Source organism: Diadema setosum, chromosome 13 (genome assembly GCF_964275005.1).
Source record: "Diadema setosum chromosome 13, eeDiaSeto1, whole genome shotgun sequence".
In the NCBI taxonomy this organism is placed as follows: domain Eukaryota; kingdom Metazoa; phylum Echinodermata; class Echinoidea; order Diadematoida; family Diadematidae; genus Diadema; species Diadema setosum.
The window spans coordinates 1,494,206-1,519,738 of NC_092697.1; the positions used below are offsets into that span (position 1 = coordinate 1,494,206).

The window sequence follows — 25,533 nt, forward strand, 5'->3', positions numbered from 1 at the left end:
TTACAATGGTAAATAGAATGCATGTACATGTAAATGACGAAGTGAACAGAATTTTTAAATGAAGTAAAATAATGAACTGCTTGAAATTGTACATAAAACACAGGAAATACTATACATTGAGATGGAAAATAAATAAATAAGGAGGTGTTAGCCCAGTGAAGTACGACGCCTCCTCCCCCCCCCCCCCATAAATACAGTCACATACATGATGCATATATATATTAATCTTGGTAAAAAAAAAAAAAAAATCATGAGTAATATTATAACTTTTGTAAGTTCTTTTGGAGTTCAAATCGAATAAATTATTGAACTTGGTTATTTTCTTTATAAATATGAATCAAAAGATTCTTCAATTTAAGTTTGAAAGAAGTTATGGTTGAACAAGAAGCGATGTCATTTGAAAGGTTGTTCCAGATACGGGGACCGGTATGCTTAACAGATTCTAATATGGAGTGACTATTGGCTACAGGATAATTGAATTTAAAACGTGAGCGAGTATTGTATTGGTGAACATCTATATTGTGGCGAAATAAATTAGAAATATTGACTGGTGCCAAATTGTTATTAACATAAAACATTAAGTTAGCGATTTTGAATCTATAAATATCATATATTGTTAAGGTTTTTAAACGAAAGAATAGAGGCTGAGAAGGGGCAAAATAAGCAGAATTAGAGCATATACGTAAAGCTTTCTTTTGCAATTTGTGTATGGGATCTAACTTAGTAACACCAACATTTGCCCATGTAATGGTGCAATACTGTAAATATGGGAGGACAAGAGAATTATACAACATAAACAGCTGCTTTTCAGGGAGCGTATTACGTAACTTGCATAATATACCAATATTTTCAGAAACTTTGTTACAAATCAAAGAGCGGTGTTCGTTAAATTTCAATTTTTCGTCAAATATAATACCTAGAAATTTAACTGATGTTGATATATGTAATTGAACATTATTCACCGTAATTTTAACTTCATCTAAAACATGAGATATTTTGGGTTTACAAAAATACATAACACTTGTCTTTACATAATTAACAATTAATTTATTAGCATCAAACCACTCAGACACTTTATCGAGCTCAGTATTTGTTTTAGAGACAAGATACTTAAAATCACTGTGCGAGGAAATAATATTGGTATCATCGGCAAATAACACAAAATTAAGAAGGAGGTTGCATAACATAAATCATTGATATATAAAAGAAACAGGAGAGGGCCCAGTATGGATCCCTGGGCGACTCCACACTATAATGAACTACAGTTATTGTAGAAAGTAAATTGGTATCTTTCATCTAAATAGCTGTGGAACCAGTCCCACACTGTACCCCTAATTCCAAAGTAAGATAATTTGTACAAAAGAATACATATTATACAGTGTTCACAAATTCATTTACATGATCTAAGGACGAACAATTCAATAAATTTAAATTAAAATCCCCCATGACATAAACTCCTTTGTTTTCTTTGGTCAGTCTCTCGAGACATTCATTAAACTGTGTGTTAAATTCATTAATATTAGATTTCGGATCACAATAGATAACGGCTACAATAATGTTTTTTGACCTGTGACGCTTATTTCAATAAAAAGTGAATCACACAAATCTTGGCCTAAGTTGAGATCAAATCTAACAGTAGAATTTAATGAATTGGGAATAAGCATAGCAACTCCCCCTCCCCTACTCTTTATTCTGTCGTTATGAAAAAATGTATAATTATCAAGGTGAAACAAAGTAATTGGTGTTCTATCATGAATCCAAGTCTCACTAAAACCGTAAACTGAAAATCTTGTGTCTAATTGACCAATGAAATCACGAATAGCATTGTATAATTTTCCCCTAAACATGTATAATTTTCCCCTAAACAAAAAAAAAATAAAATAAAACAAGATAAAACAAATATATAATATATGCCAAATATTTTTAACCAAAATTGACTTTAAAAACATCTATTGCATAATCTTAAATACTGCTACAATCTTCTGTACACGTATATATAATTTCAGTTTATGGGGGTTCATACCCTCGGGTGTGCTAAGGATCCCGCTCAGAGAGATGGGTGATGGGAAGAGGAAATCGGCAGAGCTGGGAAATGTTCTGTTGAATGTCAAAAGGGTGAAATGAGAAAGAGAAATATATAGAATAAGTTAGAATGTTACATGTATAATTTTCCCCTAAACAAAAAAAAAAAAAAATAGAACAAAAGGGTGAATTGAGAATGATGTATATTTTCTCCGAACAACAAGAAAATGTATAAATATAGGGCCTATCGTATATGCCAAATATGCTTAATCAGTATTAACTTTAAAAGTATTATTCTCTACAATTTAATGTATCTATATCATCATTCGATCATCATCAAAATCAGGTTATGATCATTGTTATTAGAATCTTTTTTTTTTTTAATTCATTGATGTTTCTAGCATATATCATGACATTACCACACTTTACCACAATTAACATCATCATCATCGTCATCGTCGTCATCATCATCATCATCATCAAAATCCGATCATCTTTACTACCACCATCACCACCGTTATGATTATCATCATCGTCATAAATTCATGAATATATGAGCATCATCACCACCATTATAATATGATTTTTGTCAATGTCATAATAATCTTTATCATTATATTAATTGATTTATTGGGCATCATCACCATTTATATACCTAGATAACCTTAACCTATACCCTTAACAATATACCCCACCACAACCATTATCATCATCTTCATCATCATCATCATCCTCATCCGATCATCTTCATCATGTCAAAGTGATTCATCACTCTTATCTATGTCTTCAGTATTATTACCACGTACTTCAATCAATGTGGTCTGAAAGCGCGCACGTAAAGTATGTATAGTGGGTGAGCGGTAACTAGTCAAGCGCCATCTCTGTACGAGTTACGAACATTTTTGCTTGCGTACGCAATTCCACGTACGTACCGTACACTACCATCGATCATATCATTTACCGACAGTCAAGTCGACAACGGACGCCTTTTCGTACGTCATATCTTAACTTTGAGGGATTTGACCATCGAATTCTTAGCATTGCGCATACGCTTACTGCAGTGCGTGCAGTGCTTATTATTGAATGTAGGGCCGATATTCTCGGTCATCATCAACAACAGTTGTGCGCTAAGTGGTGAGCGGTTACTAGTCAGGCTACTGTACTCTCATTAGGAATTCGAGCACTCTCCTAAAGTGAACTGTACCGTTCTGTACCCGCGCCAGAGGAGTGCTCGAACGCTCCTAAAGTGTACCGTACCGTACTGTACTGAGCCAAAAGTGGACCACTTCCTGATGTGCTCCAAAAGTGTACCAAAAGCGTACCAAAAGTTTGCTGTAAAGTATGCGCGTATCACGCCCATACGTCACAATGCAAAGACATCATTCTCTTTGTTTGGGACAGCTGTAAGTAGTTCAAGCGCCAGGTGGATGACATTCTTGCTACAAAAATGTGTGACCTTCCCTAAAAATAACTCGTGAGGTACGCTTTCTCGACAGAGTGCTCGAACGCTTCAAATCTGGCACAGTTCGGTACGGTACGCTTTGGTTCGCTTAAGAGCGCTCGAACACACCCATTGTATCTCCCGGCATATATACCAGAGGATAGTACTTTGGAGTCGGCAGTGTTACGCCGCTGCCGTCTCCGCAGCCGCAACTGCCACATCACACTGTCGTGTGCACTCTAGCGGCCACAAACCTTGACGGATTTTTTTGAAATTTTGTATGGAGGTTCATATTGGTATTTAGGTATATCCACACCTGTACCTTTGGGTGATGCTACCCCCGTTGTTCCGTCGTTTAAAGGGTAAAATGCCATATGGATTTTGTTCAAATTTGTATGAAGGTCTACCGCTATATGTTACCGTGCATCACAAAACGAACAAAAAGTCGCACACACTGATTTTGTGTTAGGACTAAAAATAGGTGAAATGGATCAACCTAGCCAATATTTAGTTTTTCATATTTTCTAAAAGAGCAGGTCTTCCTCTACATCATACTAAAATTTGGTATATAAATCGGGCAGGAAAGTGTGTTTTTAAGCAGTTTATCTCGAACATTTTTTTTGTGTAGAATAGTGTGATTATGTGTTTTTTTAGAGTCCCCTTTTCATTTCTTAAAGACCTTGTACACTTCACTTTCAACTCTCATAACTTTTGACAGGATGATGCTACTGCTTTGAAAGTTGGCATTGATTATGGACAGAATGTGTTAATAAGGCATGCTCAATTTCAGTTTAACCTGATATCACATCACCATTGCAGCATGTTTCTTATCGGAGAGCAAGGCGGTGGGTGAGAGGTTGCTGGCCCACAATGCATCTGACAAAGGTGAGTGACCTCGTTGCCTTCTGTACTTCCAACAACCCCACAACAATTAACACTTCAAAGTGTATCAACAAGGCTGGTGCCATGTTTTTTAAAGTGGGGGGGGGGGGGGAGCCAGTTTATATTTTTTGTGCCACTTCTAGGTTTTATCAGCTGACAGTGAAGTAAAAATTCAGCTCCCAAAATTATCATAATGAAAGTCTATGGAGTGAAATATGTTGTGTACATGCAGTGTTATATCAAAATGCAGATCACTATTCTACAAAATTATATGGCATTATGAACAAACATTTACAGAGTATCTGTGCATGCGGGGAATGCTTCACATTTTGATTTGTTACATAAAACTTGCTCTGCAGTCACTCCCTGTGTCACACAGAGTTTCCAAGAACTTGGAAAATTGTATGTTTATATAAAATGAATTAGGGCCTAAGGTTCATTGTTCCGAAATGTACAATTCTGTTGTTGTTTTAAAGAAAGAAAGAAGAGAGAGAGAAAAATGGGGCACTATACAAATAATTTGCCCCAGATGCAATTCTGCATCTTACCCAGATGTTCGATAATCCTAAAAATGAAGTAAAGTTAATTTTTACAGAGATGAAAAGGAGAGCGTACTAACTAGTCTTTGGAATCACATACCTTATATTGTTTTCCAATTGAAGAACCTTCTATAAAAACAAGTTTGCCTTAATTTTTAGAGTACTGAAGCTTCAGAATAATGAACCGTATATTATTTTTCATTTTCAAATTTAACCTTCAGAATAGCTGTTAAGCTATGGAGTAGCTACCCATAAAAATAGTGAACTTTCAGAATAACAACACCTGAATAACAGAGAGTTTTAAAAATGCTACTTATGAATTATTTTTCGCTGATTTTCTTATTTGAGACATTTATGGTATAACATGTGAGTAGAATTTTGCGCTTGGCTACGTAAGATGAGTTTGGCATCTTTTTAATTCCACAGAATTGGGACATCAACTACAGAAATATGTGGCATGCAAAAATACTTGCATGATTTTATTTTTGTGCTAGTTTTTGGTTGCACGAAATGCATGAAAATTTCATCACCACAAAAATTTCCACTTTTACAGTACAGTACTCTCCGCATAATCGGATAGGCTCGGGCAGAGCGTTTCTTACCCAATTATTAGTGGAAAAATGAGCAAAGAAAATGGGATTCCATCGGGATCCCGATGGAATCCCATTTTCTTTGCTCATTTTTCCACTAATAATTTATATTCATTTCTGGTCAGTTTTCTTCTGTTTACGTTTGTTTCTTACCCAATTAAGTGGAGTACCCGATTAACAGAAGAACACGTCTCATTCACAATTGACACACACAATGTGTATTTGGGTAATTCCATGAAGTTGGGGCAGTGTCCATGTAGCATTGTGATATTTAAACAATACATTTCAGCATAACTCGATATTAATTATGCTATACATTTATAGTTTGTAGGCTTTACATTTGCATTGAGGCCACACATTTTCCTGGAAATTTTGTGCCATTCAGACTCAATTTTGATGAAGTTATTAAACAATATGTAACAGTGTCCTGTAGCATTGTGACGTGTCCATGTAGCATCGTGATATTTTAAGATTTGGTCCTAAGAGACAAATTATGGCAATTAGCTTGACCAAAATTTGATGCAATATGCATATTTACAAGATATGAATGAGATAGCTAAATATCTCAAATTTCCTGTACACAGTTTTAATTTTAAAAGAAAATTACAAAATGTATCACGATGCTATGCGGTGTCCTTTTTTGTGACATTTGGTGGACACCGCGTAGCATAGTGACACATTGTGTAATTTTCTTGTAAAAGTAAAACTGTGGAAAGGAGAGTTAAGATATTTAGCTATCTGACTAATCTAGTAATTATGCATATTATATCAAATTTTGGTCAAGCTAATTGCATCAATTTGTCTTTTAGGACCAGATTTTAACTATCACGATGCTACATGGACACGTCACAATGCTACAGGACACCGTTACATATCGTTTTAATAACTTCATCAAAATTGAGTCTGAATGGCACAAAATTTCCAGGAAAATGTATGGTCTCAATACAAATGTAAAGCCTATAAACAATATATGTATAGCATAATTAGTATTGAGTTATGCTAAAATGTCACACTTTGTGCCCCAACTTCACGGAATTACCCACTTGAGATTCAGAATCAACAGGACGATCACGATATTCAAAACTGCAGTATTTATGCCATATTTTAGGTAAAAATTAGGCAAATTTCTTATATACCTTTGGAAGAAACAAGCTACAGATCCTTAAGGTGATGATAGGTGTTACCCTCAATCATACTTATTTTGTAGAATGTACAGCCTTTTGATATAAGAAATTAATTCATGGTTCTCTCCCTCCCTCCCTCTCTTTTACTGCCTTTACTCCTGAAAGACAAAAGGGCTGTTGCCCGTTTCATGAACCACACAGGAGCTATGAGCATTCAAGCACAGGTAGCATTGGAAGAGAGCAGATCGAAACTGACAGGTCAGTGCTATATTGTCATTATTTTCAGTATATTTATACCCTAGCTTGAAGAGAGTGTGTTTGGGGGTATATATACAAGAATCACTCTGGACACAATTTCAGACTTAAGATAAAGCATGAGGGGAGAGAAGTGCTCCATCCAAGCGCCGACGGATCTGGGCCGGTTTGCGTCATTGCCCAGACCCAGGCCCAGCCTAGCCGCACCAGACGTGGACCCGAATGTGAAATGGCCACTTTGTGGCAGTATTTTGTACGGGTGGTAGGAACATTTCTGTCACTACGAATTTGAAGTCCTTAAATCATGCCACAGACATCCACCAAAATTGGTCATCAGGTCCATCCATGTTTGCTTGTGCATGACGAGTTCTGTGCATTTTTACTGTCCGATCAAAGATCCTACACTACGTAGGATCTTTGGTACGTTTTTCCAGAACGGTTAGACCAGCAAATTGCTTTCTTGCATATACCACTGAACCTTCTCACTGTGCCTGCCATTGGTTGCAATAGGGGGGCAAAAACAAGAAAGAAAAACCTGGGGGAGCAAACACAAAAAATGTATGTTAGTGTTTTAGATATCAACTCTCCCATCTATAGTAAGCTTTAGAAATAATTGTAGACTTTAGAGGATTGAATAGTGAACTGGAGATTTAATTTGTTCAGAATGCATTAATGCATTATTGTTGATCATATATATATTGAATTTACAATTTTTTAGTTTCTTTATTTCATATATCTGTGCAGGAGCCTCTAACGTCTGCCAGTTCCTACTCAGGAATGGAGATCACAACACCATTGCGACATATTTCTTATCAGAGTGCAAGGCAGTGGGTGAGAGGTTGCTGGCCCACATTGCATCTGACAAAGGTGAGTCTGTGCCTTATATAAAGAGAAAGAAAAGAACAAAAAAGTTGGGGGGGGGGAAGTGTTTGGACCCTATGCACTGTAAAAGTGGATATTTTCGCGGAAAAATTTTTCACGCTTGGCCGGTAGAGATGAATTTCACATGTTTTTAATTCTGCAGAATCAGGACATTATCTACTGGCGCGTATGACATGTAAAATATTGGCATGCTTTTAATTTTGCGCTTGCTTCTATTTGTGGAAAATGTGCAAAAAATATCCTTTTTTACAGTTTTTCTATGTATTAGCCCTGATGTTATGATGCTGGTGCACTGCTGAGCTTATTGATACACTACAATTTTCTTTCATAAAGCACAAGAATTAGATTTCACCCATTTTGGAGGTAACTCAAAGTACAATGTTAATAATTCAGCACATTGGTGGATTTTGATTTGTTACGTGAGGGTTCTAAAAACTGCATCATATGTAAACATAATGAATGCATACAGTGCACTCCTGTTATAATGAAGCCATTATCATCGAAAACCAAAATTCAGGTCCCAACATTTTTGTCAGCAAACTGTTGTATACATGGTAAACTCTCTTACAAACTGAAAAGAAAAAAACAACATACCATGTAGCTCTCTTGCAATTTCTTGCATAATTCAATAATTGAATGAAACATCTCATTTAAGAGTAAGAATTAAAGTCTGACGTATTGTAAAAATCATTGGAAATATAAGACATTTTTGTAGCAATCTTGATTAGAGAAAGGGCAAATTTCAAATGCAATTATATTAAATAATCATTCTTGCATGAAAATTACATATATACGATATGGTTCAAATGGCCGCCAATGATACTTATAAGGTGAACTTACTTTGCAGAATATCCAGCCTTTTCAGATTGAAATTAATGATGCTTCTCTCTCTCTCTCTTGCTGTCTTCATTCATGATAGACAAAAAGGCTGTTGCCCATTTCCTGCATCATACGGGAGCCATGAGTGTTGAAGTACAGGCAGCAATGGAAGATGACAAGTCTCAACTCACAGGTCGGTACTATCGTATTCCCCTTTATTTATACCCCTACCAACACATAGTTTGTACGGGGGTATATAGTAATCACTGAGGTCGCGTGGCCAGGCAGTGTGTCTGTGCAAAATGTGTATGGATCAAACTACAGTAGCCTGACTAGTAACCGCTCACTTTGATACTTTATTGTGAATAACTTTACCAAATTATCTCCTTCCCGATCCAATCCTGTGAAATGTGGTTGGCGATATTGCTCTTTCTTATGTATGTCACCAACATCTGTTCAGGAAGGCGAATAACGGAATAAACGCACGACACGTTCGTCGTTACATCCTGTACTAGCAGCCGCTCACCCCTGACTAGTAGCCGCTCACTAGATGGCGCGCCCACATTATGATGTAAGGCTCTTAGGGATGCTAAGATAGTCCCTTTCTGAATGATGATATGGGCATGCTTCCTAACACGTGTGCCAAGTCTTGAGATAAACATAAATTTTCGACCATTTACGGTGTGGTGGATATTCTAATTGTATTCAATTTCCATATCTGAATGAACAATCTATTATCACATTAATGTTTGTTTTGGTTTTTTTTTTTTATGTGTAGGTATGTTGCATTTTGTGTCGTATTTATTATCATGTAAAGAGTTTGTTCGCAAAAACTGATAAGTCCATTTTTGAAGATTTTTTAAGTACGGTCTCTGTCATAAAGTACAAAATAATACCTTTTAAATGATATATTGGTCACTACATATAAAGGTACATTTGTGAAGTTATGGTAAAAAGAAGCAAAAAATTTCTTATTATTCTCTCTATTTTTATTGACCTTTCATCGCAAATATCTCCATTTGGCAAATATGGACTTATGGGTTTTTGCACACAAACTCTTCATGTGGAAGACCGGCTTTGCTGATTCATAGTTGCGAAAATGGAATTATACAAGTTATGAAAGAGGCATTATTCACATGTATTGAACTGAATGATGCATGAGGGCTTTGAAAGATATTCAAAACGCATAACAGAATAGATCTAATGCAAATAAATTCATGTGCGTGTGCACTGCGCTGTTTTATTGCAAATGCAATATCTTTTCTTTTTTTTCCCTCTCTGTTTGTTCCATTTTTCCTTAGATCATTTCTAGATGTACAAACATGGCAAACATGGAACTTTACAAAGAAATCCATTAACTTTTTATACATAGTGTCAATGTCTCAAAACTTTTCCCAACAATTTCGTCATAAACATCATATATCACCCAATCATTAAAAGCGTATACACGGCATGCTTGGTATAGGTTTAGAATAAATTCAAGAACTCGAATAAAATGTTTATAGTCTCAAGACTTTCCATAAAACATAAGGGTTATCGGTACATCATTGTACAAAATACTGAAACAGCTGAAACGTGATACTACTATTTGAATTTAACTTCTTACCAAGGTGTGATTGCCTGAATATCACGGAGGCAAACCACGCCCGTAACCAGTCTTTTTTTTTTTCCTATGGAGAGGGTGGTGGAGGAATGTGTAAGTAAGAAAAGAAAACTGACTTTTCATGCATTTCATGCATTCGTTAGCGCCGACAATCTCGCTAAGCGGGAAGAGGAGGAGAAGGAGGGGAGATGGTTGTCACACATTGATATATCTCTTGTAGATCATTCACCCCAATTCCAATAGAATTAAGTATGAAAAAGGACTACATAATTATATAGTTCACCATAAAAGCTTTTAAATCTGTATAATGAAGGGAAAGTCCCACAGACGTTCTAGTGAATTCAGGGAATGTTGAACAAGAATGCAAACATATCAGATATGAACACTCCGAAAAATGTTATTAAAAAAATATTATATCTACAAAATGCCATTTTATAAACAGGCAATACAACACCAATGCTGACATCTTTTTTAAAGATGTATACCTTCAAGACAGACTTGAATCTATTTACTATTATTTAGTGATTTCTAAGGTAAATTATTCCATTAGATAGGGGCAATAAAAGCAAATGTTCGTTCTCCGTAAAATGTGGTTCTTCTGTTTGGAATGACAAGTAATTCCTCACTTTTTGAACGAAAGTTCCTCTCTGGTGTGTAGATTTGAAGTAGCCCCCTCAGATAATGTGGAGCAAACATAAAAAAATATTCAAATGCTTATGAGAGCATCTTAAACTGAATCCGATTTTTCACTGGAAGCTAGTGTAAGCTTCCTAAAACTGGTGAAATTTGTTAATTTTTCTTGATTTTGTATATTGCTATTTTCTCCTGTCCTTGGTACAATAAATTGACCTCTGAAAGAAGAAAAAAAACATCATATGGAGCAGTTAAGGTGGTGTAATACCCGGGATTTGTTAAAAAAAAATATTAAAAAAAACGTTGCAGCCAATCGCTCTTCAAAACCTTCCTTCTCATAAGGAGCAAGACAATTTGTTACCGCAACGTTTTCTGAACTACACTTTGTACTTCTGTAATAAAGTAGATAGTATCACTGCAGAACTTCAGTTGTTACGAAATAATTCAAACACCTGGCTGTATGAAGAGTCCACCCACTGTTACTCTTCATTTGAATACCTCAAGGCTCTGTCTGAGAGCGAAGTTGCGAAAGTTATCACTGCATCGTCATCAACAAAATACAGTCTTGATCCAATCCCAACATCGTTATTGAAGAAATGTCTTCCTTAATTGACTCCTGTCTAGATGTATCATTTATAAACGATTGATATTGGTTGTTTTCATTTGCAGTTTAAATGTGCCAATGTTTTGCCTGAACTCAAAGGCGCATCCAATGGGCCAGATGATTTGACAAATTGTAAGACCAATCGCCAAATGTTTTTTTTTCTCAAAATTATATTTTCTGTGAACTGTTTACTGCATTTTTTCAGCTGTTCTACAATTAAGAATAATGCACATAATATGTGCGTCGACATTATTAAACAAATAATATGTATGAGCGAGCGTAACATTGATATTGATGACTTTCGTGACGATTTAGGTCAGTCTCGAGTCTGTGTGTGTCCATCTTCCAGCATGAATGATCGTATTTACCACTTCGAGACTGTGGGCTTATCTTCGCTTCTGTACAAACATGCTCCCTCCATATCTAGAACAGTACAATGTAGACCAAATTCACCATGATTCAATGATAAAGTTAGTGAAGCTAAACGACAACTCGGACGATTTTAACTTAAAGCATTTTCATCACATGCAAAGGTGATAGATAGAGAGAATTTCAGAAGGTTTGAGAATAGAAATAGTCTATGTAATCTACGCAAAACTCAACACGGTTTTGAATATTCAGTTATTCGGAATATATTGTTGAAAATTTACAAACACACATTAACAAGATCATATTCACTGGTATGTTCTGTTAACCAAAAGGATGAAGGGACATGAGAACGACCGCTTTCAATTTAGCAGAAAGGGCATCGATACATGTATTTTGAGATTTCTGCATCAACCTTATCTCTCAGTTCACTACATTCCAAATGCAGCCATGTGTAACAGAAATCGCAGGAAATCCATCCATCTTTGGCGGCTTCCTCTTTCCTGCATGCAGGACATACTTAACTAACATCATTTGATTCGATTCTTTCCTTTTTGTTCTTCTTTTTTCCTTTTTCTTCAACGCTATTCTCCATTGTAGAGTCATTTTCCTTGTTTTCGTCTCTCTTCTTTTGCATTCCTTCTTCCAAACTCACATCTTTCTTCTTTTGCATTATTTCTTCCAACTTCGTTACTTCCTTCTGTTTCATTCCTTCTTTACGGTTCATTTCTTCTTTCCTATTCACGCTCAGATCTCTGTGTTCTTTCTTTCTATTTCCTGTACACATCCTCATCTCTTCTTTCTTCTTCTTCTTTATGTCTTCTCTCTTCTTTCTTCTTTCTTCTTTCTCAATGTCTTTTTGCCTTCGTCTTTGTTTCCTTTGTTTCTCTCTCTCTTCCTTTCTTCTTTTCTTCGACTCTTCTTCCTCATTCTTTCTTTTCAGTCTTTCCTCCATGTGGGAAATGAAGTCATCTCCAGAAATCGCTTCTGAAAGCTGCAGCTTGCGCTTCCGACTACCTGGGACATGTACCACAGGAAACTCAATATAGTGTTCAAGAGAAGGGGAGATGTAGTGAGCGTTCAGAATCGGCGGCTTGCGTGGCGTGATTGTAGGCCTACATGTAGGGGTGATGGATCTTCCCTCTTCTGATGCGGATGCTGGATGTGGCATGGGTGCTGGAGGTCGAATGGGTGCTGGAGGTCTTCCCATGGCATTGTCTCCTCCTCCGCCAACGTCTGGTTGTGGTGCGTCTTCATCGCCGAATGTGTATACAGCCGACGGCCTGAGCACACATGTATTGAACTGCCGCGTATACGGGAAAATCTTCGCTACTCTGAAGCCATTCACGGCGACAGACTGCTTACGAACTAGATCATTCCAGGCGTCTGCGAAGACCTGTGCGAAAGTACCTTTCGTCACATAATCTCCAGGATTCCGAAACCGGAAGTTTCGCTCAGCAGTGCACCATGATGCTTTCAGTGACCGAAAGACACTCAGATCACAAGGCTGCAGCACATGAGTGGCATTAGGAGGGAAGGGTACAAAATGATGCCATTGTCCCTACAGAATTTGGACACCTGAAGGCTCTGGTGGCCCTGAGACCATCTACCAGAAGGACTGGAAGTGGTATCTTCTTCTGAACCAAATAGGGGTGGAACAAGTTGGCAACGAAGCTAAAGAAGACTTTCTTATCCATCCACCCCTTCTTTGTCCAGCTGAAGAAAGATCCTTCTGGTCTTCCTTCTAGGGCAGTGGCGTCAGGACGACCCGGCAGAATGACTGGAGGAAGATAGTTTCCAGCCGCTGATGTAGTTACCAACACAGATACTTGGGATTTCTCTGAGTTCTTAAACACTTGTGCGTATTTTTCGCCTTTCTCAGCCAACACACGGTCTCCATACATCCCTCCAAGAGAAAACCCACTCTCATCGGCATTGAAGATCCTGTTTGGTTCATGTAGCACACTAAGTGCGTTGTTTTCGCTCAAGTAACTCTCTAAGTCATCAAACCATTTGTCAACGCGTTGTTGACTGACTATAGCCCGTTCTTTTCCTAGACTTTGTGGTGTGCGGTAGACGAGATCTGGGTGGCGAGTTTTGAAACTTCTCCACCACCGATCTCCAGGTCTGTTGTCAACGAACGGGTGTGCCCTACCGTTCTCATCTAGCCAATGCTTGATCACCTGAGAATGTGGAAACAAAGGAGTACGAACAGAAAAAAAATAATGTATTTTATTTGATATAGTCTAAGTGGAAGTTCGGTCAAGAATTTGCTTAATTCTAAATGAAAGAGGAAAAAACTCCCTACAAAACAGTGCAAAAGTGATTTCACATAATTTCTATAAAAAAAAAAATCTAAACCAGTTTTTATGAATATTCAAATGAGCGAATACTACCCTCTAGGGAAACTACCATCCAGCTAACTACCTTCTACGAATGATTACCCCCAGCTACCTACCCGCCAGTCAACTACCCCCCATCAAACTACCCTCAACGAAGTACACTTAATCAACTACCCCTAGTTAATTACCCTCCAACAAACTAGTCCCCCCCCCCCCCCTCCGAGTCACCTACCCCATAGACAATAGTTCGCCGGACAATAATAAACCTTATTTCATTTTTGTATTAACAAAGATTATGAATAATGAGTTGTAAGTAATTCATATATTGGTTGAGGGTCATTAACTGGGGGTATTTGGTTGGGGTATTTGACTGGGGTTATCATCCAAGTGTGTATTTAGCGGTGGGGGGGGGGGGGAGGGGTTTGGAAGTCTTTGAGCATGGTTATCCGGTTGGTAGTTGTTCGGGTGTTAGTTGGCGAGGGGGGGGGATGCCAGTAAGACTACTTACATGTGCCCTTTGTGTCCATATTATTATCTACACATACAATAATAACTATCACCTCGTTGAGTACATAATAATGTTTACACGATGTAAGGTTTGATTATTTTCTTCGTTTGAACAGAAATTATATCACACTTTATTATGATACTATTATAGATATGGAATACTAAGAATTTCATTTTTTTTAACCTACATCTTGCAGATCTTGTTTTGTCTTCCCGAAGCCGATCCTAGCCATATCTTTCGCATAGTTAACAATTTCAGCTTCTTCAGCTTCTGTAAGTAATGGCTGCGGACCGTGCTTCGCGTCCAGCTCGTATCGACCATAGAATCTATCTCGTAGTGTTGTATTTGATATACCGTACACCTGTGACGCCACCCTAAATGACATCTCTCCAAATCTTACTCTGCGCAGGGCGGCCTGTAGGTTTTCCTTGGTCCAAGGCATTGTGTTCTGTTAAGATGTAGAAAAATAATTGATAAATTTGTTTTCATAATGGTATTTTCATGTCTTCCTTCACTCAAATTGATCGTTATATATATATATATATATATTTTTTTTTTTTTTTTTAAGGAAGGTTTATTATCAATTTCTGTTAAATACTTTTAAATGTTGTTGTGGAAATTTATTCTCTGCCTCTAGGCCCATATTTTGCAAACAGGATAATTTCTTCTACGAAACTGACAGAGACAAAGCAGCGAGTCTGGTTTACCAAACACGTTATCCAGGTTGCATTGTACTAGTAGTTAGATGCTGCATGATGATGAAAGTAAAGGAGCATTCATGACTGGATGACAGACAACAAAATAATGACGGAAAACACAATCTTCATTTGAATAGACTTCATTTCTTTTATAATATTCACTCTTCTTGTAAACACAGTTACATGAATAAATAAATATGTATACAATTATATGTAAAATTATGTATACATATATGCGCTATGTTATTTTGACAGCAATATAACATGAATTAAAATACAAATAAATAATTTTGCAGACAGGAATCCAAAAATATATATTACATTACATAGAGTTCTATAAAACATTTCATACATCGCAAGTGCTGTATGATTGAAAATATTTAAAATTGTCAGATGTTGGTCTCTTTTTTTGTGTGTGTGAAACGAAGAATGCAAAATACATTTTCCAAAAAAAAAAAATGTTTTACATTTTAAAATATTTTTTCAAACTTGTACTTTGTTATGTTATATAATATTCTGTATGCATTCATCGCCACTGTATCCTAATATCATATGTAGTTGAATCTTATAACTATACTATATCTTACACTTTTCCATCACAATGGGCTTAGTTGAGAATGTGAGTGATTACGGAATCAAATGATCGTTATCAAACTCCACTTTCTTCAGCACTTCCTCCTCTAGTATTGCACATTCTTTCGTCCCCGTATTGTCTGACAGTTCCCATAACATTTGAATGTAGATTTTGCTGAAATACAAGAAATACTCAATACTGGTGTGTTCGTTGAAGGAATATGTAATTAACGCTTTCTCTAATGCTCTCTGAAAAATGATCATCATTTCCAGCTCATGATTAGTTGCATGTTTAATTGATCTAACTGCATCAAGCAGTTTACTCCTTGTGGGCGAATTTTAGATCTGGCAGATATGGCACACTAGAGGATATCGATAGGATGGGGGGGGGGGAACGTGAGTTGGGGTTGGGTTTATGGGGGTTCATACCCTCAGGTGTGCCAAGGATCCCGCTCAGAGAGATGAGTGATGGGAAGAGGAAATTGGCAGAGCTGGGAAATGTTCTGTTGAATGTCAAAAGGGTGAAATGAGAAAGAGAAATATATAGAGTAAGTTAGAATGTTACATGTATAATTTTCCCCTAAACAAAAAAAAAAAAAAAAAAAAAAAATAGAACAAATATATCATATATGCCAAATATTTTTAACCAATATTAATTTTACAAACATTGATTGCATACTCTTAAATACTGCTACAATCTTCTGTACACTTATATATAATTTGAGTATCTGGAAGTTCATACCCTCGGGTGTGCTAAGGATCCCGCTCAGAGAGATTGGTGATGGGAAGAGGAAATCGGCAGAGCTGGGAAATGTTCTGTTGGCTGTCAAAAGGGTGAAATGAGAAAGAGAAATATATAGAATAAGTTAGAATGTTACATGTATAATTTTCCCCTAAGCAAAAACAAAAAAAAAAAAATAGAACAAATATATCATATATGCCAAATATTTTAAATCAATATTGACTTTAAAAACATCTATTGCATAATCATAAATACCGCTACAATCTTATGTACACGTATATATAATTTCAGTTTATGGGGGTTCATACCCTTAGGTGTGCTAAGGATCCCGCTCAGAGAGATGGGTGATGGGAAGAGGAAATCGGCAGAGCTGGGAAATGTTCTGTTGAATGTCAAAAGGGTGAAAAGAGAAATATATAGAGTAAGTTAGAATGTTACATGTATAATTTTCCCCGAAACAAAAAAAAAAAAAAAAAAAAAATTGAACAAATATATCATATATGCCAAATATTTTTAACCAATATTGACTTTACAAACATCTATTGCATAATCTTAAATACCTCTACAATCTTATGTACACGTGTATATAATTTCAGTTTATGGGGGTTCATACCCTCGGGTGTGCTAAGGATCCCGCTCAGAGAGATGGGTGATGGGAAGAGGAAATCGGCAGAGCTGGGAAATGTTCTGTTGGCTGTCAAAAGGGTGAAATGAGAAAGAGAAATAAATAGAATAAGTTAGAATGTTACATTCAATTCAATTCAATTCAATTCATTTATTCATCTCAATCATCATAAAAACAAATACATTGTGAGATCAACATAGCAAAAAGAAAAAGAAATATTGATGAGGAGAACGGGGACTACAAAAAGCGATAGCTTGAAAAGGCGTAAAGCCCCCAGATTACAATGGTAAATAGAATGCATGTACATGTAAATGACGAAGTGAACAGAATTTTTAAATGAAGTAAAATAATGAACTGCTTGAAATTGTACATAAAACACAGGAAATACTATACATTGAGATGGAAAATAAATAAATAAGGAGGTCTTAGCCCAGTGAAGTACGACGCCTCCTCCCCCCCCCCCCCATAAATACAGTCACATACATGATGCATATATATTAATCTTGGTAAAAAAAAAAATCATGAGTAATATTATAACTTTTGTAAGTTCTTTTGGAGTTCAAATCGAAGAAATTATTGAACTTGGTTATTTTCTTTATAAATATAAATCAAAAGATTCTTCGATTTAAGTTTGAAAGAAGTTCTGGTTGAACAAGAAGCGATGTCATTTGAAAGGTTGTTCCAGATACGGGGACCGGTATGCTTAACAGATTTTAATATGGAGTGACTATTGGCTACAGGATAATTGAATTTAAAACGTGAGCGAGTATTATATTGGTGAACATCTATATTGTGGCGAAATAAATTAGAAATATTGACTGGTGCCAAATTGTTATTAACATAAAACATTAAGTTAGCAATTTTGAATCTATAAATATCATATATTGTTAAGGTTTTTAAACGAAAGAATAGAGGCTGAGAAGGGGCAAAATAAGCAGAATTAGAGCATATACGTAAAGCTTTCCTGTGCAATTTGTGTATGGGATCTAACTTAGTAACACCAACATTTGCCCATGTAATGGTGCAATACTGTAAATATGGGAGGACAAGAGAATTATACAACATAAACAGCTGCTTTTCAGGGAGCGTATTACGTAACTTGCATAATATACCAATATTTTTAGAAACTTTGTTACAAATCAAAGAGCGGTGTTCGTTAAATTTCAATTTTTCGTCAAATATAATACCTAGAAATTTAACTGATGTTGATATATGTAATTGAACATTATTCATCTTAATTTTAACTTCATCTAAAACATGAGATATTTTGGGTTTACGAAAATACATAACACTTGTCTTTACATAATTAACAATTAATTTATTAGCATCAAACCACTCAGACACTTTATCGAGCTCAGTATGTTTTAGAGACAAGATACTTAAAATCACTGTGCGAGGAAATAATATTGGTATCATCGGCAAATAACACAAAATTAAAGAAGGAGGTTGCATAACATAAATCATTGATATATGAAAGAAACAGGAGAGGGCCCAGTATGGATCCCTGGGGGACTCCACACTATAATGAACTACAGTTATTGTAGAAAGTAAATTGGTATCTTTCATCTAAATAGCTGTGGAACCAGTCCCACACTGTACCCCTAATTCCAAAGTAAGATAATTTGTACAAAAGAATACATATTATACACAGTGTTCACAAATTCATTTACATGATCTAAGGACGAACAATTCAATAAATTTAAATTAAAATCCCCCATGACATAAACTTCTTTGATTTCTTTGGTCTGTCTCTCGAGACATTCATTAAACTGTGTGTTAAATTCATTAATATTAGATTTCGGATCACAATAGATATCGGCTACAATAATGTTTTTTTGACCTGTGACGCTAATTTCAATAAAAAGTGAATCACACAAATCTTGGCCTAAGTTGAGATCAAATCTAACAGTAGAATTTAATGAATTGGGAATAAGCATAGCAACTCCCCCTCCCCTACTCTTTATTCTGTCGTTATGAAAAAATGTATAATTATCAAGGTGAAACAAAGTAATTGGTGTTCTATCGTGAATCCAAGTCTCACTAAAACCGTAAACTGAAAATCTTGTGTCTAATTGACCAATGAAATCACGAATAGCATTGTATAATTTTCCCCTAAACATGTATAATTTTCCCCTAAACAAAAAAAAAAAAAATTAAACAAAATAAAACAAATATATCATATATGCCAAATATTTTTAACCAAAATTGACTTTAAAAACATCTATTGCATAATCTTAAATACCGCTACAATCTTATGTACACGTGTATGGGGGTTCATACCCTCGGGTGTGCTAAGGATCCCGCTCAGAGAGATGGGTGATGGGAAGAGGAAATCGGCAGAGCTGGGAAATGTTCTGTTGGCTGTCAAAAGGGTGAAATGAGAAAGAGAAATAGATAGAATAAGTTAGAATGTTACATTCAATTCAATTCAATTCAATTCAATTCAATTCGTTTATTCATCTCAATCATCATAAAAACAAATACATTGTGAGATCAACATAGCAAAAAGAAAAAGAAATATTGATGAGGAGAACGGGGACTACAAAAAGCGATAGCTTGAAAAGGCGTAAAGCCCCCAGATTACAATGGTAAATAGAATGCATGTACATGTAAATGACGAAGTGAACAGAATTTTTAAATGAAGTAAAATAATGAACTGCTTGAAATTGTACATAAAACACAGGAAATACTATACATTGAGATGGAAAATAAATAAATAAGGAGGTCTTAGCCCAGTGAAGTACGACGCCTCCTCCCCCCCCCCCCCCTAAGTACAGTCACATACATGATGCATATATATTAATCTTGGTAAAAAAAAAAAATCATAAGTAATATTATAACTTTTGTAAGTTCTTTTGGAGTTCAAATCGAATAAATTATTGAACTTGGTTATTTTCTTTATAAATATGAATCAAAAGATTCTTCAATTTAAGTTTGAAAGAAGTTATGGTTGAACAAGAAGCGATGTCATTTGAAAGGTTGTTCCAGATACGGGGACCGGTATGCTTAACAGATTTTAATATGGAGTGACTATTGGCTACAGGATAATTGAATTTAAAACGTGAGCGAGTATTATATTGGTGAACATCTATATCTATATAAAAAATCATGAGTAATATTATAACTTTTGTAAGGCATGACAGATTTAATTTCACGAGCGTTCGGCCGCATGGGGAACGCTCGCGTTCCTCCTTTTGTTAGGGGACGCCCCTATTCCTCCTGCGTGCAGAATGGGGGGCTTAATCCCTCTATTCATCAGCCTAATGAGGGCGTTCCTTGGACGCAACAGAACGGACTTGCTCACAAGTCGCATTCATGGCGTTCCTTTCCGCTTTAGGAACGCAAGGATTATCCCAACCACGTGCCTTCCGCGCACGGCTTCACCTATGAAAAGAACAATTTGCGCCGGCAAGTGCACAATTTACGGTGGACGCCAGAATTCCACATCGTTCTTGCCAGTTAAAAATAAATCGCGTGGCAAAAAACAGGGTGAGAGAAATCGCGCACTTCAGACAGTTTACAAACGATTGCGACTCCACATGCATTTTTAATCGTCAAGTACAGTCGCCTACGCTACGGAGTAACATTGCACCAGTTCGCAAAATTCTCTCGACTCGCAGTTTCCAAGCGTCATGAACAGGGCTGGTATTCCAAAAGTTTTGCCAAAGTTTTGCGATTATTCACAAGCGAGAAGTTGCATTCTGGTTTACTTTTCGATGACATTAGTCAAGGCTTGACACTTACGGTGGCTCGGGGCCACCAAAAACGCACGTCGGGCCACTAAAAAAGTCGGATGTTTGCCTTTACTTTCGAAAATGAACAGCGATAACAATCGGCTCCGTAAGATGCTAAAATAAATGTCATATGTTTGCTCTTAATTTTGGAAATGAATAACGGTAATATTCGACTCCGTATGATACTAAAATAAATGTCGGATGTTTGCTTATACTTTTGGAAATGAATAACGGTAAGAGTCAGCTCCGTACGGTGCTTAGATTAATGTCAGATAATATTGATTTTGCATTCGGAAATGAATAAGGATAACATTCGGCTCCGGAAGATGCTGAAATAAATGTCGAATGTTTGCTTTGACGTTCGGAAATGAATAATAATAATATTCAACTCCGTATGATGATAAAATAAATGTCTGATGTTTGCTTTTATGTTCGAAAATAAATAGCAATGACATTCAGCTCCGGAAGATGCTAAAATAAATGTCGAATGTTTCCTCTGACGTTCGGAAATGAATCAGAGTAATATTCAATTCCATACGGTGATTAAATAAATGTCGGATATTTGCTTTACTTTCGAAAGTAAATAGCAATAACATTCAGAAGATGCCAGAATAAATGTCAGATGATTGCTTTTACTTTTGGAAGTGAATAGCAGTAACATTCTGCTCCATACCATGCTGAAATAAATGTCGGATATTTGTTATTCCACACTGCTCGATTAAAAAAAAAAAAAAAAAAAAAACTGTTACGATTCGCTATTTTGATATGCTGAAGGTTCGCTTTTCTTATAAGTTTCGAAATTTCGGACGTTATATAGCTGATTCGAAAACGAAGTTTCTTACCACGAATATGATAATTCCTTTACAGATAAACGACCATCCTTTTTTCCATTTTCGGATGAATGAACCATCTGAATATTTTTTTTTTTTTTCCGGAATGATGAATATCGTGCAAAGAAGTAAACGATGTCACGTTCAGAAATAAACCCATATTCCCGTCACAGGAAAAGATTCGGCGTTTCTAATTTTCTTTTAGCCAAAAATGATATAAGTTTCGTACCATGCACGTAATTCATTCTCACATTTACGAACCTTCGGAATAGTGCCACAAATGGTATTAACGAGCCCTAATACAATTTTGGATTAACAAATTTATTAGTTAAGGCATATCAAATTTGCGTGTTTTGCGGGTTCTGCAAAAAGAACCATCGGATTTACGAACCTTATTCTTCTTTCGGAATAATGAACATAAGGCAAAGGAAATAACGATGCCATAATAAGAATTCAACGTATTTTCTTGCCTCAAAGATTTTCAATACTTATTTTCCGAACTACTAACCCCCAATGTCAGACTAAAAATCCGAAAATTAAATAAGCTTTGCTTTCTGATGTTTTGTTAATCCCAGAAATTAAAAGGAACAAGTTGTGTCATTCGTTTTCAGAGTAACGTAATTAATTTCATATCCCGATAAATGCACCTTTAGAATCACAAAATTCGTGCGGTTTCGGATTAATGAATCATATTTATTTGTCACATCAACGAATATCAATCACGGCAATCACGGCCTGTCACATTTGCCTATCTCGTCTCACAGCGTTGTTTCACGTCCGTCCCGTTTTGTCCTTGATGGCCTGAAATGTGACTGCCGTGGTTGCCGGGAACATGGTGTAAACGCGGCTTTTAGCTTTACACAACCCAATTCCACATCTCCAAGAGCCTGAAATGCTCAAAAGCGAGATTCTCTTTGCAGGTCGACTTGAGAATGGACAGGTTGGTATTCCTCCTGTGCGGAAGCAGTCAAGCTGTAGGCCTATACATGTATCCCCTTTCCATGGTCAACTAGTCATGTGCCATCAAACAATGAAAGTATCGATCGGGCACCAGCTACACATAGTCATGAATAGACATTGCGCTAATGGGCTCACAAACTCTTTTGTTGTATACATGAATATTGTCACTGGAGGCAGGTATCTACTGAGCTGAGCCTCTATCGCTGTGTACATCTTCATTCGAGTTTTATTGCGAAACAAGCACACGCGGATTAGTAACGGCATTGCACAAAACCCAAATCTCTTGAGAGATTTTGAAAGAGCGGGATCCGAAACCTGGACCCGTTTCTAGACACTGTACGTTTTAAATTTGATTTGAAAAAACAAACGCATATTCCCCAAAGTGCATGCAACTTTGCGATTTAAATGCAAGTGCGTTGCTGTGAAGATATGCGTGTGATTTCGTATGATTCTGTCGAGATAATTTTTCAGTGCCGACTGAGTTGAAATAGGATGTGTGATTTTCCTTCCCTAAGTCGCCATGTGATTTTGTTTTGTTTAAATTTCTATTGCCATACTCTGAAAATGAATTGTTCTCGCGCTCCGATTCGCAACATTACCGCTCTGTACGGCGCGGGCCAGTCTGAAATAAAAAGAAGAAGAAAAATTTGTTAATCCGGAAACGACATCCTTTCGGATTACTAACCTTCGTAAAGATGAATATCTTTCCATCGTCGGACTTATTTAACTTTGGACTGAGATTTAAACCTTCGGAATAGCGAACTGCAGTAACAATAATTTGCTACTATTTTTTCACTGACATTTCGTGAAGCACGATGCGTTTCGGTAGTTTGAAACGTGTAAAATGTTGCGATGTCTTTCCCCTGCTAGTGCAGACTAAGTTCGGTCACGGCGAAAGTTCCGTTACGAAATAAAAAAATATGATTCTTAAAGTCTTTTCAACAATAGCACGCTTCGGTATAGATTTTTATGCGTTTAAACGCAGTTTCTAGTTTCGTACAGAAACCGCAAGTCTTTTCTGCAACGCTCTTGCGTTTTAAATACAGCGTTGCTTGTGATTTGATGGACTTGCATTTGACTTTTAGAATTGCGTCTAAACGCAATTGAGTTTAAGTTTCTTACAATTTTCTAGTGTCGGATGATTATCAAACGCAAGTCTTTTCAGCGTTCCGTGTGATTTGATGGACTTGCATTTGATTTTTGGGGTTGCGTTTAATTTTTAATTTTGCGTACGAAGTAAAAAATAATACAGGTCTTTTCAACAATAACTCACTTCCGTAGATGTTTAGAGATGCGTTTAAACGCAGTTTCTTATAATTTCGTACAAAAACTGCATGTCTTCTCGGCAATGCTCTTGCGTTTAAATACAGCGTCGCGTGTGATTTGATGGACTTGCATTTGATTTATGGAATCGCGTTGAAACGCAACTGAGTTTTAAAGAAGTTCCCTACAATTTTCAAGTTTCGTACGGTTATCAAACGCAAGTCTATTCAGCGTTCCGCGTGATCACAAGGACTTGCAATTGCATTTGATTTTCAGAGCTGCGTTTAATTTTTAATTTTGCGTACGAAAAAAACAAACAAAATAATGGAAGACTTTTCAACAATAACGCACCTCCGTAGATGTTAAGAGATGCTTTTAACCACAGTTTCTAGTTTCTTACGAAAACCACAAGTCTTCCCTGCAACGCTCTTGCGTTTGAATACAGCGTTGCGCGTGATTTGATGGACTTCATTTGACTTCAAGAGTTGCGTTTCAACGCAATTGAGTTTCAGGTTTGTACAATTATTTTCTAGTTTCATATGATTATCAAACGCAAGCCTTTTCAGCAACGCACTTGCGTTTATGTGCAAAGTTGCTCGTGATTTGATACACCTGCATTTAATTTTCAGTTGCATTTAATTACATGTGGTTGCATTTGATTACTTTTCTAAAAACGGGCCCAGGTTTCTATTAACGCTTCGGAATAATTAACGTTAGAATATTCGGTTAAACAGAAACACCTACACGTGTATCATGTTCTGATAATGATTTTCTACTAGGACCTTTATGTGTACACAGTTTGTGCGTTTTGAGAATAACGAGCAGGAGAAAAGGGGGAAAGTGAACTGCTTTGGGTAGGCAACTACATGTAATTCTCCAAAGAATGTAAATGAATGTATGCCCTTTCATTTCTGGCGTACAAGACAATGGACGCATGGCGCGAACGCTACCACGCCGTACACTAGCGAATTACCGACTCGCGGGAAAACAATTCTTTTTCAGAGAATGGCGATAAGATTTTGAGCGAAAAAAAAAAAATTATGTCGACTTAGACGAGGGAATAAACACGTATTTCAGCTCAGTTGGCACTAAAAAATCAGGTCGACTTACGCGAGTTGTCGACTTCTAAATGTCGACTAAGACGAAGAAATTTTCAAGGAATAACAAAGGCAAAAATCGGGACTTTTTTATCGTGTCGACTTTACTGTACTATAGCTCCATAGTTTCAGCAGAGCCAGATGTGTATGCACCTCCCTGGTTTCAGGCAGGCAGCTCTCATCAGCTAGCTCTCGCCAACTCCAGCACGTGTCTCCATCAGCATGCTCGTATTATACAGCACAGGGTTACTATACATAGCCCCTGTTCCCAGGCCCCATGCAATTGACACGATGTTTACGACCCATTCAGCGCGTACGCAAATTCCTTTACCCTGCGGTTTTGCCTGGCGGCAAACCTGCTTTGAAGTTCCTGGAAATTTCCACCAGCCTGTTGCCTGGCT

At 36.7% G+C, this 25,533-nt stretch overlaps 1 protein-coding gene across 1 annotated transcript in view; it reads left to right on the forward strand.

The window, feature by feature from the left end:
* LOC140237050 (uncharacterized) overlaps window positions 1-25,533 on the forward strand; it is an 87,682-nt gene that overhangs the window by 10,855 nt on the left and 51,294 nt on the right. The window contains exon 3 of the mRNA XM_072316991.1: window positions 4,283-4,348. Coding sequence (XP_072173092.1) covers window positions 4,283-4,348 — 66 coding nt within the window. The remainder of the gene's footprint in view (window positions 1-4,282; window positions 4,349-25,533) is intronic.